This window comes from Leguminivora glycinivorella, chromosome Z (genome assembly GCF_023078275.1).
Source record: "Leguminivora glycinivorella isolate SPB_JAAS2020 chromosome Z, LegGlyc_1.1, whole genome shotgun sequence".
Taxonomy (NCBI): Eukaryota; Metazoa; Arthropoda; class Insecta; order Lepidoptera; family Tortricidae; genus Leguminivora; species Leguminivora glycinivorella.
Window position 1 is genome coordinate 36911441 of NC_062998.1, and position 15149 is coordinate 36926589.

The following is a 15149-nucleotide window of genomic DNA, read 5'->3' on the forward strand; positions in this document are numbered from 1 at the left end:
TCTTACATTCGGATTCTAGACAATAGTGGCTTCTGACTTCTTGTTAACCGTCACCTTACGACGGCGGCACTTCGCACACATTTTACGGGCCCTATAGTTGATCGCACCCTACCAAATTATAACCGATTAGTGATGACATATACAGATTTTTCGTGTAAGGGTCGGTTGCACCAAACCGTCTGTCACCGTTAAAGCGTTCGTTAAATTTTATTGTATGGGAAGTTCCATAAACGTCTGCTGCGTGACGATGATGTATCTGTAAATTTCACGATGCACAATACTTTAACAAAGAAAGGTTCGTCCCCGTAAAACATTTTTAATGGTAAATTTGTATCACCGATAATGACGATTCTCGAAAACATACTAACGAGCTACTGTGAAAACATACATTATAGGTATAAGTTTTCTCCATTTCTTCAGTCCCATCGTCAGATCGTAACTTGATGACAATAGGGGCACCAATGATCTCCCACATCTGCCAAGCCTTCTGCAAGAAACCATAAGAAATCACTCGACGATTTGAGGCCCTCCTTTCGAAATAGTGATGTCGGTAAAATGCCAAGCGCGGGGCTCGGCTAGGTTGTGTCGTGGTCTGAGTGTGTCCCGTTGGCAGCCGGCGCTGGCGCTCGACGGCGCGCCGCTGCTGCCCTCCTCGCTGCTGCAGGTCGCGCCGCTCTTGCAACACGAGGTAGCCCGCCACACTCCCTCTTACCTACCTGCTCCAAACAATACTGTCTCATCAAACAGTTGACGGTTTTTACCTTTTAAACTAGCAATGACCAAAACAGCGCGCGCGTTGTCCTCGGTCGAGCAACCTGCCTTGTTTGAGGCACGTCTTAACTGGCCGTTTGCCTCACGACATTGCTAACTTTGTGTGAACCCAGCGATTGAATTTTCATTTATCGTAAATACGAGTATTAACTGGTAATTGTAATTAAATATCTTTACCGTGTCGAAAATAAAGCAAATATCGACGCTGCTAAAAACTGTTGGTTGTTATGAGCAGGTGCTTTTATTACTTGTCCCCTGCCTACCCTCTACATTATTTTCATCGCACCCCGTCTCCTCTTATTTTGCTCGTGGGTTACTTTTCTTAATTGTTTAAATCAAGTTTCACAACAGTAGTGTTTTCCAAAAATTGCTTATCACGTTTTTTTCTAAAAAGGTGTTGTTTGTTCCCTGTTGCATAATCAATGATTAATCATAGTAACAAGACATATTGTCCCAGAGCTGTAAGAACCTCTTTTTGACACATGACAGCGTCCACAAAACGTAAACTCGCGCAACCTAATGAAATTTTAAATAAAATCCTGTAATAATATTAAATAAAATCAAGTACTTAAAAACAATATTTCGCTTACTTTAAACATAATCTAACACATGTTACATTTTTGCGGATCTTCGTTAGTGAGTATACTACGATATTAATTTATTACGCATGATTTACTTATTATGTCATTTATCATTCATTTTTATTTTTAGACTAGTGCTGTGGCAGAGTCTGTCATTTCGATTCAAATGACATTTCAGTAAGTTGACAGAAATCGTATATTTGTTTAAGCGCCTCCTTGTACATAGGGCCTAATCGATTCAACCAATTCGAAATTAATCGTTAGATTTGGCAAACGATACGTCTTAGCCACATCGCAACATACTTCAAAACAAATGTGTCAAAAATGTGAACTTACAGATCCGGGACAATAATATATCTAGGGTTATGATATGTGTAACATGTTTATTTTTCACATTCGTTACATTGGCTCTTCTCTAATTACTACGAGTCTTTCCGTTCGTCCTTTTTGTTTTTACACATTCACTCGCATTCGCCAGTATCGCCATCTTCATAAAAACTTTTGTCTCATACAGTAAAGTTGATTATGATATGTTAGTATAGTTTCGGTTAAGTATAATAGAACTTGGACTGTGAAATTTCTTGTTAATGGTCGTTGGTGCGAATTGTCAATTTGTTGGGCTATCTGCATGTTACATCGATATCGTAGAAATTATGTTTTACGTGTTTTTACCGGTTGAACAACTTGTTATGGCTTATTTGAATTAGATTATGTTATGTAACTAAATTATTTGGGATAACACGAATGAAATATTATTTATTTGTGTATGTATAATTATATTCCATTTAATTATTCTATGGTATGTTGTGTTTGTATATAGGTACTAGGATTCAACATAGATTTTTGCTTTTATATTATTGAGCATGATATGCCATAAATCATTTGAAAAAAGTGATAAAGAGATAAAGCGTAACATTTAGTTATGTACAATAGGCAACTTGACTGTGATTAAAATAAAACATTTTATACCATGCCCGATAATTAAGAAGAACAGGGACAGAACTTATATATTACATTGAAATAGTAAAAAATAAGATTAAACCGTTGAAATGCCTCCATGTAACATTTTTATTGGTCAGTTCATTTTATACATGTAGGGCATTATTGCTGTATTTTAAGCGACCTCTAAATAATGTCTGATTGTTCAGAAAAGTAGTTGACATGATTTTAATAAATTTGACATAGTGCATATAGTATCGAGGGTTTACTATAAATCGAGATAATTTGTCCTTGAAGTAACAACATTGTGGAAATTACACATAGTTCGAATTTCAAAAACCAGTTTGGTCAAGTAACCGGGTTTCACGAGTAAACCCTCGGTATGTTGTAATGGTACATGGTGGTGTGTCGTGCGTGCAGGTGGGCGGCGGGCTGAGCTCTGCGCAGCTGACGCTGGGCGGCGGCGTGGGGCTGCTGGCGGCGCCGGCGGGCGGCGTGCTGCCGCTGCCAGCGCCGCAGCCCCCGCCCGCCGCGCTCGTGCACGTCAAGAGCGAGGACGACAAGGCCGCGCCGCAGTCGCAGGTCACTAAACACCAAACACATACATAACTCCGTATAGACAGATAGTCTAAAAAAAAACGTACCTCACTACCATACAGAAAAAGGTACGGTGGCCTAGATGGCATTACACCTTTGGGGTACGCTCAGCTAGATGGCGCTAATATTAATATTTGACATTTTAACACAAAACTGAGGTTCAAAAGTTTTAAGCCTGTGTCAAGAGATGGCAGTCTATGCACTGTGATTACACATTTTACTTCGACAGTAACTCTCTATAATACTCGATTCTCTTTGATATTAGTCAGATGCGGATGGCTTCGCGCGGTTGGTCCGCGTGGCACTAAAACCAGCCTTAAGCAAAGTAGCGATATCACAAAACCAATTGTAGATTACATACCTAGTACTACTGCCAGTAAGGTAAGAAACGTCTCAGATCACATGTAATTGCCGCCCGAAGTCAACAAACATGTGATCTGAGGCTTTATTATTTACAGGCCAAGGTGTGAATACTTTTTTTTTGAGATTATGTATGGGGTCTTACGTGGCTGAGCTTTTATTTGTCTATAAATTGTGTAAGATTTTTATGTTAATTGATGTAATATATTGTTTGTACAGACGCCGGTGCAGCAGATAGCCCCGCAGCCGATGAGCGCAGAGCCGGCGGGCGAGCCGGCCGCGGCGGCCTTCCCCGCGCCGCCCGCCTCCGCCGCCGACACCGCGCCCGCGCCCACTCCCACCGCTACCGTCGGTAAGGAAACTCTCACTCCCGTAGCCATGGCAACGACCACAACTCGGCCAGCCTGCGCTGCCGGTCACCCTCCCACGCCCCGCTCAAACGGTATCGCCGGTCACAGGGTTGGATCATGACCGGCAGTGGTAGGTCTCTATTCTGCGTCCCGTCCCGTTGTTTTAAAATTATAATTATAAATATATACCAATGTCCAAAATACACATTTTATTGAACAGGTCCGGCTAGCGGCGAGTCAAAAGCGACAGAAACTAAGCAAGAGCCAGACGCGGCGGCCGCAAGCGCCCGCTGCCGCTCCTACGCCCGCGCCCGCCGCCGCGCCCGCGCCCGCTCCCTCCCCCGCTCCCGTACCGAGCAGCGCGCAGCACACCACACCTCCGGCGTCACAGGTATTTACTTACAATCCTTTAACCGCTTGAATATGAACGATACGCCACATTTAACACCTTTTGTAGGCGGCAGACTCGGCGGGCAGCCTCGCGAGGCCGTCTCGGGCGATTGCCGCGGGACGATTGCCGCGCGAGGCTGCCTCGGTACAAAAAAACGACGCGCGAGGCTCCCGCGGGAAGAAAGGTCGACCCGGGAAGCGTCCGGTAAGCTTAGTTCCCGTTCACACAGCAGTAGATTAAATTGAGGGTTACTTGTATATAATTTCGATGTGTCTACTGACTACTGAGCATTGGGACAAGTGACATATCCGATGATAGAAACTTGCTGTGTGAACGGGGTAGTCGTGGCGATTAACATGTGACAAACCACCACTGATAGATGCGCCCGAGCGCGCGTTTAATTAGGTCTTAAACCAGTTATGACCTAAAATCTAATGAGGAGGTACAATTTTAGCCAGGCGGCGCCGGTGCAAGTGCCTAGGCATGTCACTGTCATTCATATTTGAGAGAGAGAGAAAAAACATTTCATCTTCTCGCTCTCACGTATAAAATTCTTTATCTGTGCAATGGACTAATAGGGTGGCGCCATCTGTCATAACCTTTGAGTGTGCCTGCTCATTGTGATGCTTCAAAAATTCACGAGCACGATACGGCAGTGGCCTCAGTTTATTTTGTAACATTTCTAATATTGCAACGACCATTCTCTGCTTAAATGCAAGTATGATCAGTGATTGGATTACTTGCGTCACTTCCAACCACATAGCAGTTACTTATTCTGAAATCATCAAACAAATGGCGATGGCGTCCAATTATTGTCATATCTCTGATCATTAATTAATACGAGAGGTAAACACGAGTAAGATTGTAACATTACGTGTTGTAAATAAATGTGTGTGTGTGTGTGTGTGTGTGTGTGTGTTAGAATGAGTCTGATAATGCGTGGTGGCAGGTGGTGACGACGGTGGCGCCGAGCGCGCCGGCGAGCACGACGGCGGCCGTCACCGCGCCCGTCTCCTCCGCCGCGCCGCTCTTCAAGAGCGCGCAGTGCGCGCCGAGACACATCAGCCAGCCAGGTACCACTCTGTCATCATCATCGTTACGTTGTCCATGCATTTTGCCACTGCTTTGGTCCACTTGACTAACCGCAAGAATACCCTTGGGCAGTTCTACGAAAGCTGTGGCGACCCCATGTGGTGCGGGAAGTTGGAGGATCTTCCTGCGGCGTTTTGGCTAATGAAGACATTTTCTTGCTCTACTCATGAGTTGCGTATTTGTAATTTTAAATAAAATTATTGCGATATACGAGTGTGTCGGATCACGGCCTTTAATGCAGTTCCGCACACGCGGCGGCGCGCGAACCCGACACCTCATCCTGGCAGGGTTGCCATGTGGTGCGGGAAGGAATTGGGCGTACGATTAAACACAGTGAATGCTGGATAAGACTGAGACTTTATTTAATAAACACCTAATTTATAGTAATACAAATAGCAAGGTTGCAATATTACTTACTTATGAAATAACTCCTTACAAAGCAACTGCTACCGACCTTACAACCGAGAGGGTAAACTTGTTGTTTTTCAGATTAGTCCGGTTTCCTCACGAAGCGTCTGGTACATATCGAACGACATTACGTACATAAGTTTCGATAAAGTGACTGGTATGAAGCGAGGTTTATCCTCTACTTCCAAATCGAAAGTCGCACGCTCTTTTCGCTTCGCCACCAGCGCTTCTCTCAACCACTGAATTAGTAATAACTCTATTGTGTATTAATTTTTGGACTAATTGTAGTTTATTACTGTTAGGATAGTTTATAATCCCATCTTTGACCGTTGTAGATATGTCAATAAGTAATTTGTTTTCAGACAAAGGGCTACCAAAAGCGATGGTGAAGCCCAACATCTTGACGCACGTGATCGAGGGCTACGTGATCCAGGAGGCCGGCGAGCCGTTTGCCGTAAGTAGCCAGTGCTCCTGCCGCCCCGTAGGCCCCTCTATAGGACAGACTGTATATTTAGAGCTGTGATAGAATAATGTTTTTAACCCGAAGGTGAACCGGCCGCTGCGCGAGTGGGCGGCCGACAAGGACGACAAGGAAAACAAGCAGCCTTCCAGCGACGAGCCCCCTCGTGAGTAACCTCAACTAATATTTATCTTGTCCTATAAGCTACTGATCTCACTAGTAGTTATTCATACTCCAATTTTATTTATCAGGCAAGCAGATCATCCGACTGCTGCCTGACCAAGAGAATTATACAGTAGTGCTCGCCGGGCTCAAACGTTAGTAGTAACATTTAGCCGGAAATACTTTCTCGCCGCATCTCACCGTAAACCTGCTTACTAACCCATCTGTGATTTTTCGTGAGCGTCGAGATAACCTCTGGCTATGGCTAAATCATTGAGCATCTTCTTTGAGAATCATTTAGAAGCGGGTGTTTTCTTTGAAAGTGACCGGCGGGTTTTCAAAATTAATTATGTTATATTACGTCATGCAGGCAAAAAGCAAATGTTGGAAAGCGGGAGCAGTGGGCATCACCACCTACCGCGCATCAGTTCGTCGCACGAGGGCGACCGCGAGACGGCGAGCGCGCGAGCGGCGGCGGGCGCGCGGGCGGCGGCGGGCGCGGGGGCGCCGGCGGGCGCGGGCGCGGCCGCCGCCGTCAAGACGGAGGGCGCCGCGGGCGCCGAGCCCGCCTCGGCCGCGGATGATGCCGCTACCAAGCCGCAACTGCCCAATGTCAACAAGTGGACGGTGTGTACCTAACTGACAATGTTTCACTTTGAGTATTTATTAATGTTCAGAGCCTACTGTGCTCCACTGCTCTGCTGGGAGCCCCACGAGTCAAACCGGGGTTCCGGCAACGGCGATGGCGGGATAACCTCGATTAATTTTGAGGCCAGACACAGCACTAAACAGAGACTTTGAGTAGAATACCAAAAAATATTGCTGACTCAAAAGATGTAGTCGTGTTTTGCAATAACATGTAATCCCAGATGAATTTCAGTTTTATTTAAAAAAAATATCATTAGAACATTCATAACCAAGGATGATTTATACACGGTGTTTCCGGTATCACTCAAAACCTCAGACACCCCAACTGATTTTTATTTTTTTAAACTCATCTAGAGTATTCATCTTTTAATCTGATCGTTACTTTTTTTTAATTGAATTTTTAATTTTCTGTACAGCTCTACTTAACTTTTAGCTCTACACTCAATAAAATAATTGCTAACTACCATCATAAACCATAAGACTATTTATTTGTGTACGTTACTGCAACAACATAAGGTTTACCAATAGACAGCTAAGATGTCACTGTAAAACACTTTAAATCTTTGTCACAGTAAACTTCAAATTGGACAGGTAATCGCAGTAAGCAAATAAACTCAATATTCAAAATGACAAGGTTGTAATTAGGTACGAGTTCAATTTGTTATGACTTATGATAAACATTAAGATTAAACTGACAAACAACGTCAAACTAGTAGCGGAAAAAATAATAGTCCAAGTAACCAGCCAGTATTAATACCCCTAAATACTGAAAAAAGGTAAACAACCTCTAGCAATGCGATATACACAATGTTGTATTACGAGTACAATAGAATGGGCACGTAAAAAATAACTAATAATACTAATTTAAATAAAAATATTACCCCCATCAAGATATAGCTCAATCGATTCTACTCTCGATTCTAAACAAATTGTTTTCAGGTTTTTAGTGTTAAGTGAAACACGGTGTATATGATTGACAATCTTCATACTAAGAATCGTACCTCAATTTTTTAGCGCCACCAATTAATTACTATCATAACTACATTGATGATGCCTACAAATTTCTTTTTTCCAAAATGTGTAATGTAATGACGATAAAATATTAAAGCAATAAGTCATTTTGTTCTTATAAGAAACACAAACGAAAAAATATTTGGGGAAAGTATGATTACTGCCACTTCCAGACTGCGAAACAGCGCCATCTAGTTTTATCCCTTAAGGCCCATAAATTTCAGGGGTACACTTTTTTGTATGGGCTTTGTCAGTCCCGGTATATATGTCGCAGTAAGATAGATAAAGCCGTTATATAGTTATAACCCTAGGAATATAATTATACGTCGTAACATAGTTAAACGAAAGCGATTAATTGCTATCTTACTAGGAATATAACTATAATACGTTACTAGTTTAGTCAAATAGTTATATGACTGGATTCAGTTTAGTGAAATGTTTGTAGACAGGAGTGTGGTGGTGCGGCGGAGGTATAGTTATAACCCTAGGGATATAATTATATGCGTTAAACAAACAAACCACAGTGAAGAATTGTTAAGGGCAAGAATTTGTTAATTATTTCCAATTCAATGTGCTTATTCTCTCTAAACACACAGACGGATGGACAGAGTCGCGACATAAGTGTTCCTTTTGATTTTTATGGTACAGAACTATAAAGAACCGGGACTCCCGGTTGCAGTCCCACTTAGAGACGTATTATAATTATATCCGTAGACTAAGTTTAATCCAGTGATATAATTATATAACTAAACTAGTACCTACCGCATTATAATTATATTCCTAGTAAGATGGTTAGCTAGGGTTATAACTAAACCTCTGCCGCACCGGCGCACTCCTACCTACAATCATTTCACTAGACTGAATCCAGTCATATAACTATTTGACTAAACTAGTAACGTATTATAGTTATATTCCTAGTAAGATAGCAATTAATCGCTTTCGTTTAACTATGTTACGACGTATAATTATATTCCTAGGGTTATAACTATATAACGGTTTTATCTATCTTACTGCGACATATATATTCCTTGATCATAACATTTAAAAATTGTATTAAGCCTTTACAAGCCTAATATTTCCCATCTTATTATAGGCTACTTGCCTCCTAGTCAAATCAGCTTCTTTCAAAACGAACTGTCAAAACGAATTTTAACGACTTGTTAATATGGAATTAATATGAAATCGAATTGAGTGACATCACGGTCAACTCAGTTTATTTATTTCTACCTGACTTAATAATAAATAATTGGATTTAATAATGTCTTCTGTCCATGTTTTTCTTATATCTGATGCTTTATTTCGTGCATTGTATAAAATATTTTATTTTAACTACAGTCAAGTTCCCTATTGATATTATTTACAAAAAGATTGCGTTCATTTTTGCATCATACACATTATTTAAATGGATGAATTTTTTCTTTTGTCACTTATTTTCATGCAATGCACCAGTTAGTACCTTTTTACAAGTTTATCTAGTAGACATTATTGTCCGCTGGCTGACGGAGAAGAATAAAAGCGTTTTCACATTATCTCGTCAGGAAGGATGACAAAGATTGCGCCTTTAATATATGGGTCCTACACGTAATGCGGGTAATGAGAAAACGCAGTAACAATAAAGAGTTGATAATGTGTAGTGTGTGTGTGAGTGTGTACTGTTGTGCAGGTGGCGGAGGTGTGCGAGTTCATCCGCAGCATCCCCGGGTGCGCGGGCTACGCGGACGAGTTCCTGATGCAGGAGGTGGACGGCGAGGCTCTGCTGCTCATCCGCGCCGAGCACCTCGTCATGGCGCTCTCCATGCGGCTCGGGCCCGCGCTCAAGATCGTGGCCAGCATCGACGCGCTGCGCCCCGACTCCGACCAGCCGCACCACGACCACGACTGAGGTAGCCATAACCATCCTTCTATTATAAGTTATAACGTAACGCCCCATCTCCTATTTTTAGGACAAATGTATTTACTCCTAACCATACTTGTAACCAAGAATGATTTATATAGGATTTACTATCTTCATACTAAGAACCGTACAGTGGAGTTCATAAATATGTGTACGTTTTTTCACCTTATTGCAACGAATTAAGGTGAAGAAATGTACACATATTTATGAACTCGACTGTACCTCAATTTTTTTGCGCCGCCTATTAAATACTATACTGATGATGCATACAAAATATATATTTTTAAAAATTAATGTGTATTGTCGTGATGTCATAATCATAACATTAAAATAAAGAAGCATGTCATTTGTTCTTATAAAAAATTAAAACGCAAGAGTATTCCGGGAAAATATGATTTTGGCCACTTCCAGGCTGCAAAACAGCGCCATCTAGTTTGAAGCCTAAAAGGCCCATACATTTCAGGGGTACGCTTTTTTTGTATGAGCTTTGTCTGTCCCGGTATTATATCGTCCTTGCTCGTAATCAAAGAGAATCGAGTATATAGAAAACTAGCTTTTTCCCGCGGCTTCGCTCGCGTTAGAAAGAGACAAAAAGTAGCCTATGTCAATCTCCATCCCTTCAACTATCTCCACTTAAAAAATCGCGTCAATTCGTCGCTCCGTTTTGCCGTGAAAGACGGACAAACAGACACACACACTTTCCCATTTATAATATTAGTATGGATTACTGTCACAGTTAAATGTGTTCTCTCGACACAGCCATAAAACATTTGACACTCAGTTTTGACAATGACAAATGACAATTATGAGTTTTGAACATACATTTTTCTTGATGCTTCCGATGTACGTTTTTTTCTTAGACTTTATGTCTATACGGAATTATATGTCTTTGCTCTTGCTCATAACGATTCGGGTGAATCCACGTAAAAGTAACGTGAGTGTCAATTTTATTGCGCGTTTATTTGAACTACAGCAGCAAATTAAAGGATCTATGCATATATCTGGAAAGTAACACTTATTTAGAGATAGATTATCACTTGAACTTGTGTCGTGAATAAATGGAACATGCCATAAAATCGCGACTCGTGTTACTCTTGCCGCGGATTGACCCATTCACAAAATTCGACACGAAATTATTCAAAAATTTAGCCCTGCTTTTTTATTCTAGAGCATTGGTCCACATTTCACCTTGTCCTAAAAATATAATGTCCCCTTGTAGATTTAATCCTACTTGAGGGACATGGAATTTCAAAGTAAAATAAACCTGAGATGGAGATATGGCTTTCCATTCTTTTTAAATCGTTGTATCATTCCTCGGTACATTCAATCCTCAATTTTTGATAGAGAAAAAAAAAACATATTTTGGATCACGCTTTCAATTTCATGGCTTATGGAGATTACTGTGGGACTCCATCAAAATGTGTAATAATAATAATGCACTATAATGTTTAATAAACATTTTGATATCCAAGCATTTATTATAGATACTTGTTGATATAAGTCATTTAGCTGTTATTTTCATATGTATGTTTATCAAACTAAGTCGGTATTTTTATACACGCCATTATACTATTATTAATACTTGGCGTGGCGAATGTTGATCCCTATGGCTAATAGTCGCTTATGGGTAGACTTCTTTTAATGAGGTTCTTACCTAATTTGTCATTAAAAGAAAGGGAATAGCCGATTCTCCATACAAACGTAGTCCTCATACTCCTCATGGCCCTCTGTTGATATTGTTAAGTCGGAAAATATGTTTACACTATTCGATACCTTTTTAACCATAACTTCAAACTTAACTTAGCGGCGTAACGGTATAAAAATGTTCAATAACGTTATTCTTACACTGATTGACTGAGTTCCACAGTAAGCTCAAGAAATTTGGTGTAGCGGGTACTCAGACAACGATATACATAATATACAAATACTTATACATATACTTACACGGAAAACAGTCATGACTCAGGAACAAATATCTGTGTTCATCCCACAAATATAATGTCCATACCAGATTTGGAACCCAGAGTCATCGGCTTAGCATGCAGGCAGGGTCACTAACAACTAGGCCACCAGTAGTCAACACACTACGGCAGATAACACTAATGTGGCATTTTCTCTCTTTCAGATTTGCTTTAAGTCCATCCAGAGTGGACACCTATAGTGTTAAGTACTCCACAAGTTTAGTGATGTGTTCATAGTTAATTGTCCCAAGAAACGAATTGTGTAAAGTCATGTGTATATAGGTAGTCTAATGTACTAATTCGTCTATTATAAAACCATTGGTATCACTCATGTTAACACTAGTTCAAGTATTATATAGGGTATGTTGTAGATTTTATTATAATTTCGTATTTATGGCTATTTCAATGTTATTAAAAAATGTATTTTTAAATGAATCTTTGGACGTAATATTATTAGCATTTATTTAATTATTTATAATTATCTTAGTATACAATCAATCACTCAAGCTTTGTTTTTCAAACAGATTCTTGGTATATTACTGCGAATATTGAATTTAACAAGTAATTCGTTGTGTTTGTGAGTTAAGTATCCTTAGGTCGAAACGTGTTGCAGACTCCGCCCGGGCCACAGCGGCCGCGGCGCGAGTACTTCAGGACGAGTTGTCGAAAGTTCCGCCTATTTAGTGTTAAGCGTCGCATGCGTAATACTGCACGTTATGCAATGCACCTGAGTCACCCGGGAGCGAACCCTCGCGGTCGCGGCCGCGCGCCGCCGTCCGCTTGATGTCATCGTGGTCAATACCTCCTCGCGTGAACGCCGGTCATTGTTTCAACCTCTCGACTTCATTATTCAGCTTCACCTTTCTCATAACTATACAAGAATGATAATAACTTTATGATACAAAAGAAACAACAACCATTCATTTCGGCGAATATTTTGAATAGCGTAGCGTGAGATTTGCCATAGGTACTAATAGTTGCCAGGTATATACATATGTGCTAATATCTATACGTTCTGTAGGTTCGATTCAAACGATTGTAAAGATTTGTAACGACGGCCAGTAGGTAATTAGCTAATTAGGTATTATTTAAAGGGTAAATACCATTTCATATTTCATGTCTCCTGTCAAAAACCGCTACTATTCGCCGAAATGAAGTAATAAAACTAATAAATTTTATGTTTCAAATGTAGTAACTGTATTACGTGTCGATGGGCAAATAAATACCATTCACTCGTGTCAGTGTCAAGAATAATAAAACGTTGCTTATATCGCCGAGTCGACTGGCTAATCACATCAGCTCGCATAGGTAGCTCGGTAGCAGAGTTTAGGTGAACATTAAGGCACAGATCATAGAGTACCTACTCAATGCAGACGGTAGTGAGTGTTTGATGTACGCCAATTATGCAGGTCGTCCATCAGAGCAATTTTCATTGGTACTAGCAGACAGTAAAAACTAATCCTGGTTTCGTTATTGACAAGCTGTTGTGTGCGGTTACCTCAACTCTGGTGCTGACTACTAACACAAGTCGAACATGCTGATACGTGTGCGTTGTATTTATTTACAAGTGAATTAATTACATTAGTAAATAATAATACCTATAATTAATAGTGTAAATTTAATATTCTTATTTCTGACAAATAACTATTTTAGAATTTTATTTAATTTAGTAAGAATGTGATTCTAATTGTACCTATATTTTTGTGTCCTCTTAATAAAAAATAATATGGGTCCTACCAATGGTTTTCTGGTTGTATACTAAAACCTAATTTTAAAATATAGTTTAAAATAATTGTTATTAATTTAGTCGTCTTAAGCTTAAGTTTTATATTGCAAGTGCAATTTTGTTCATAATCATATTTGGAATAGATTCTAATTGTAAAAGATAACTCATGTCATCTTATGAATAATGCTATTAAATCGTGTAATTCACCTTCCTAAAATTCTACTTATTACCATGGTGCTATGCTGTATTACGTTGTGTGTTGAGTGACGGCTGTGTACCGCAGCCGGGAGAGTAGCGACGCTGCGGGCGCCGGGACTGCTTGAACATCACGCTAAGCCACCATTTGTAAATTATGACTTTCACGTTACAGTCGTTACGACCAATATATCAACACATAGGCTAAAAGTGGTTATTAAAATAATACCAAAACCCGATCAGATGTATATATTCAGGTGGTTTTTTGTAAGTAATTATTAAGGTCTTATCGAATGTACGATTTTATTATTGTCTGTTATTTATATTAGCATCACTTCCATGTGAAATGGTAGAGATGTAAGCCGAAAAATATAAGGCCCGCATTTGTGGAACGCAGTTTGTGTGCCTAAGTAAGCCTTAATCTAATCTGTACGACCAAGAGAGTCTACCGACACTTTCTGTGCCAAACTTTTGCATTTCCATTCTAAAAGAACTTGCGCTTCACGTTTTGGACAGCGAAAGTGTTCATTGTTGGTATCGTAATGTTGTTAAACTCAGTGTTGTATGGATCGGGGCGTCCCTGACGCGACCGCACCTGGTGCCTGTTCTGAACAGAGTCACCAACTGTGAGCTGAACTGACTGAATATTTGCGTCCTGACACGTTTATTCGGGTACCGCGTGTGGTTGCCCAGCATAGTTATTATTGTTACATTTATACATATTTGTGATATCAGTTATAAATATGTATGTGTAGTAATTAGCTAAATTAGTTTCTCTCTGTATAAACAGTTTGAGCACTGTTACAGGATCAGATAGTTTTCAAAATTGTAGCATCATGTCTAAGGAACTTGAGAAAGGGATGTTCTAAAACATACCTACATACATACATATAACTCACGAGACTGAAAGAGTCTAAACTATTCATAAGGGTTTTCAAATGTCAAAGTTGGATTTAACTGTAATAATACTCGTGTTTTAACCTAATTGATACAACACAGAGACATGATGAAACAATTTTAAAAGTATCCGCCGATATTTATAAACACGTACATACATTGTACAGTACAGCGAGACAGGCTTGCCGTGGTTTCATTCTACAGTGTCGGTCTCGCTGGCCACATTAGGCGGTCCCGTTTATGACAACTACTTTGCTCAAAATGTTACTGAAGGAGACGCTCACGACGAAATTAGAAAAGAATAAACAAATAAGACTGATAAAAATATCTTTTATTTTATCACTTGCAAATAAGTATTTGCACATCTACAAGAAATCACACAAATTCTGACACAATATTCATTCGATAGATCTAGATCTATTTATTTTATTTCTAGATTCTAGAATAAAAGTATTCTTCACTACACATGGTGCTATTTTATCGCACTTGTTACGTGCGAGAAGTGGTTAATTACGTGCCTATGTCGAAACTCGGTCGTGTTTATTTATCACCACTCCTTCCAAACTTTCTCTTTTTTGCACTTTTATCGTAATTTCAACTATTTTTATACCTTCAATGTGCGTCGGGGTTTGTGATCTTAAAAAACAGGCAGAAAGGCAGAAACACTGGAACAAATGTTTTGCTACGTTCGCTACCAGTGAAATCC

The 15149-nt window shown here is 40.1% G+C and overlaps 1 protein-coding gene across 1 annotated transcript in view; it reads left to right on the forward strand.

Annotated features, from left to right (window-relative positions):
- LOC125240698 (polyhomeotic-proximal chromatin protein-like) overlaps positions 1–14768 on the forward strand; it is a 53873-nt gene extending 39105 nt beyond the window's left edge. Inside the window, 11 exon segments of the mRNA XM_048148716.1 lie at positions 2712–2873; positions 3468–3600; positions 3819–3989; positions 4939–5062; positions 5852–5867; positions 5869–5943; positions 6016–6115; positions 6201–6266; positions 6482–6738; positions 9434–9653; positions 11790–14768. Of these exon segments, the coding sequence (XP_048004673.1) occupies positions 2712–2873; positions 3468–3600; positions 3819–3989; positions 4939–5062; positions 5852–5867; positions 5869–5943; positions 6016–6115; positions 6201–6266; positions 6482–6738; positions 9434–9652 (1323 nt within the window). The 3' untranslated portion in view covers position 9653; positions 11790–14768.
- Positions 14769–15149: the final 381 nt, after the last annotated feature.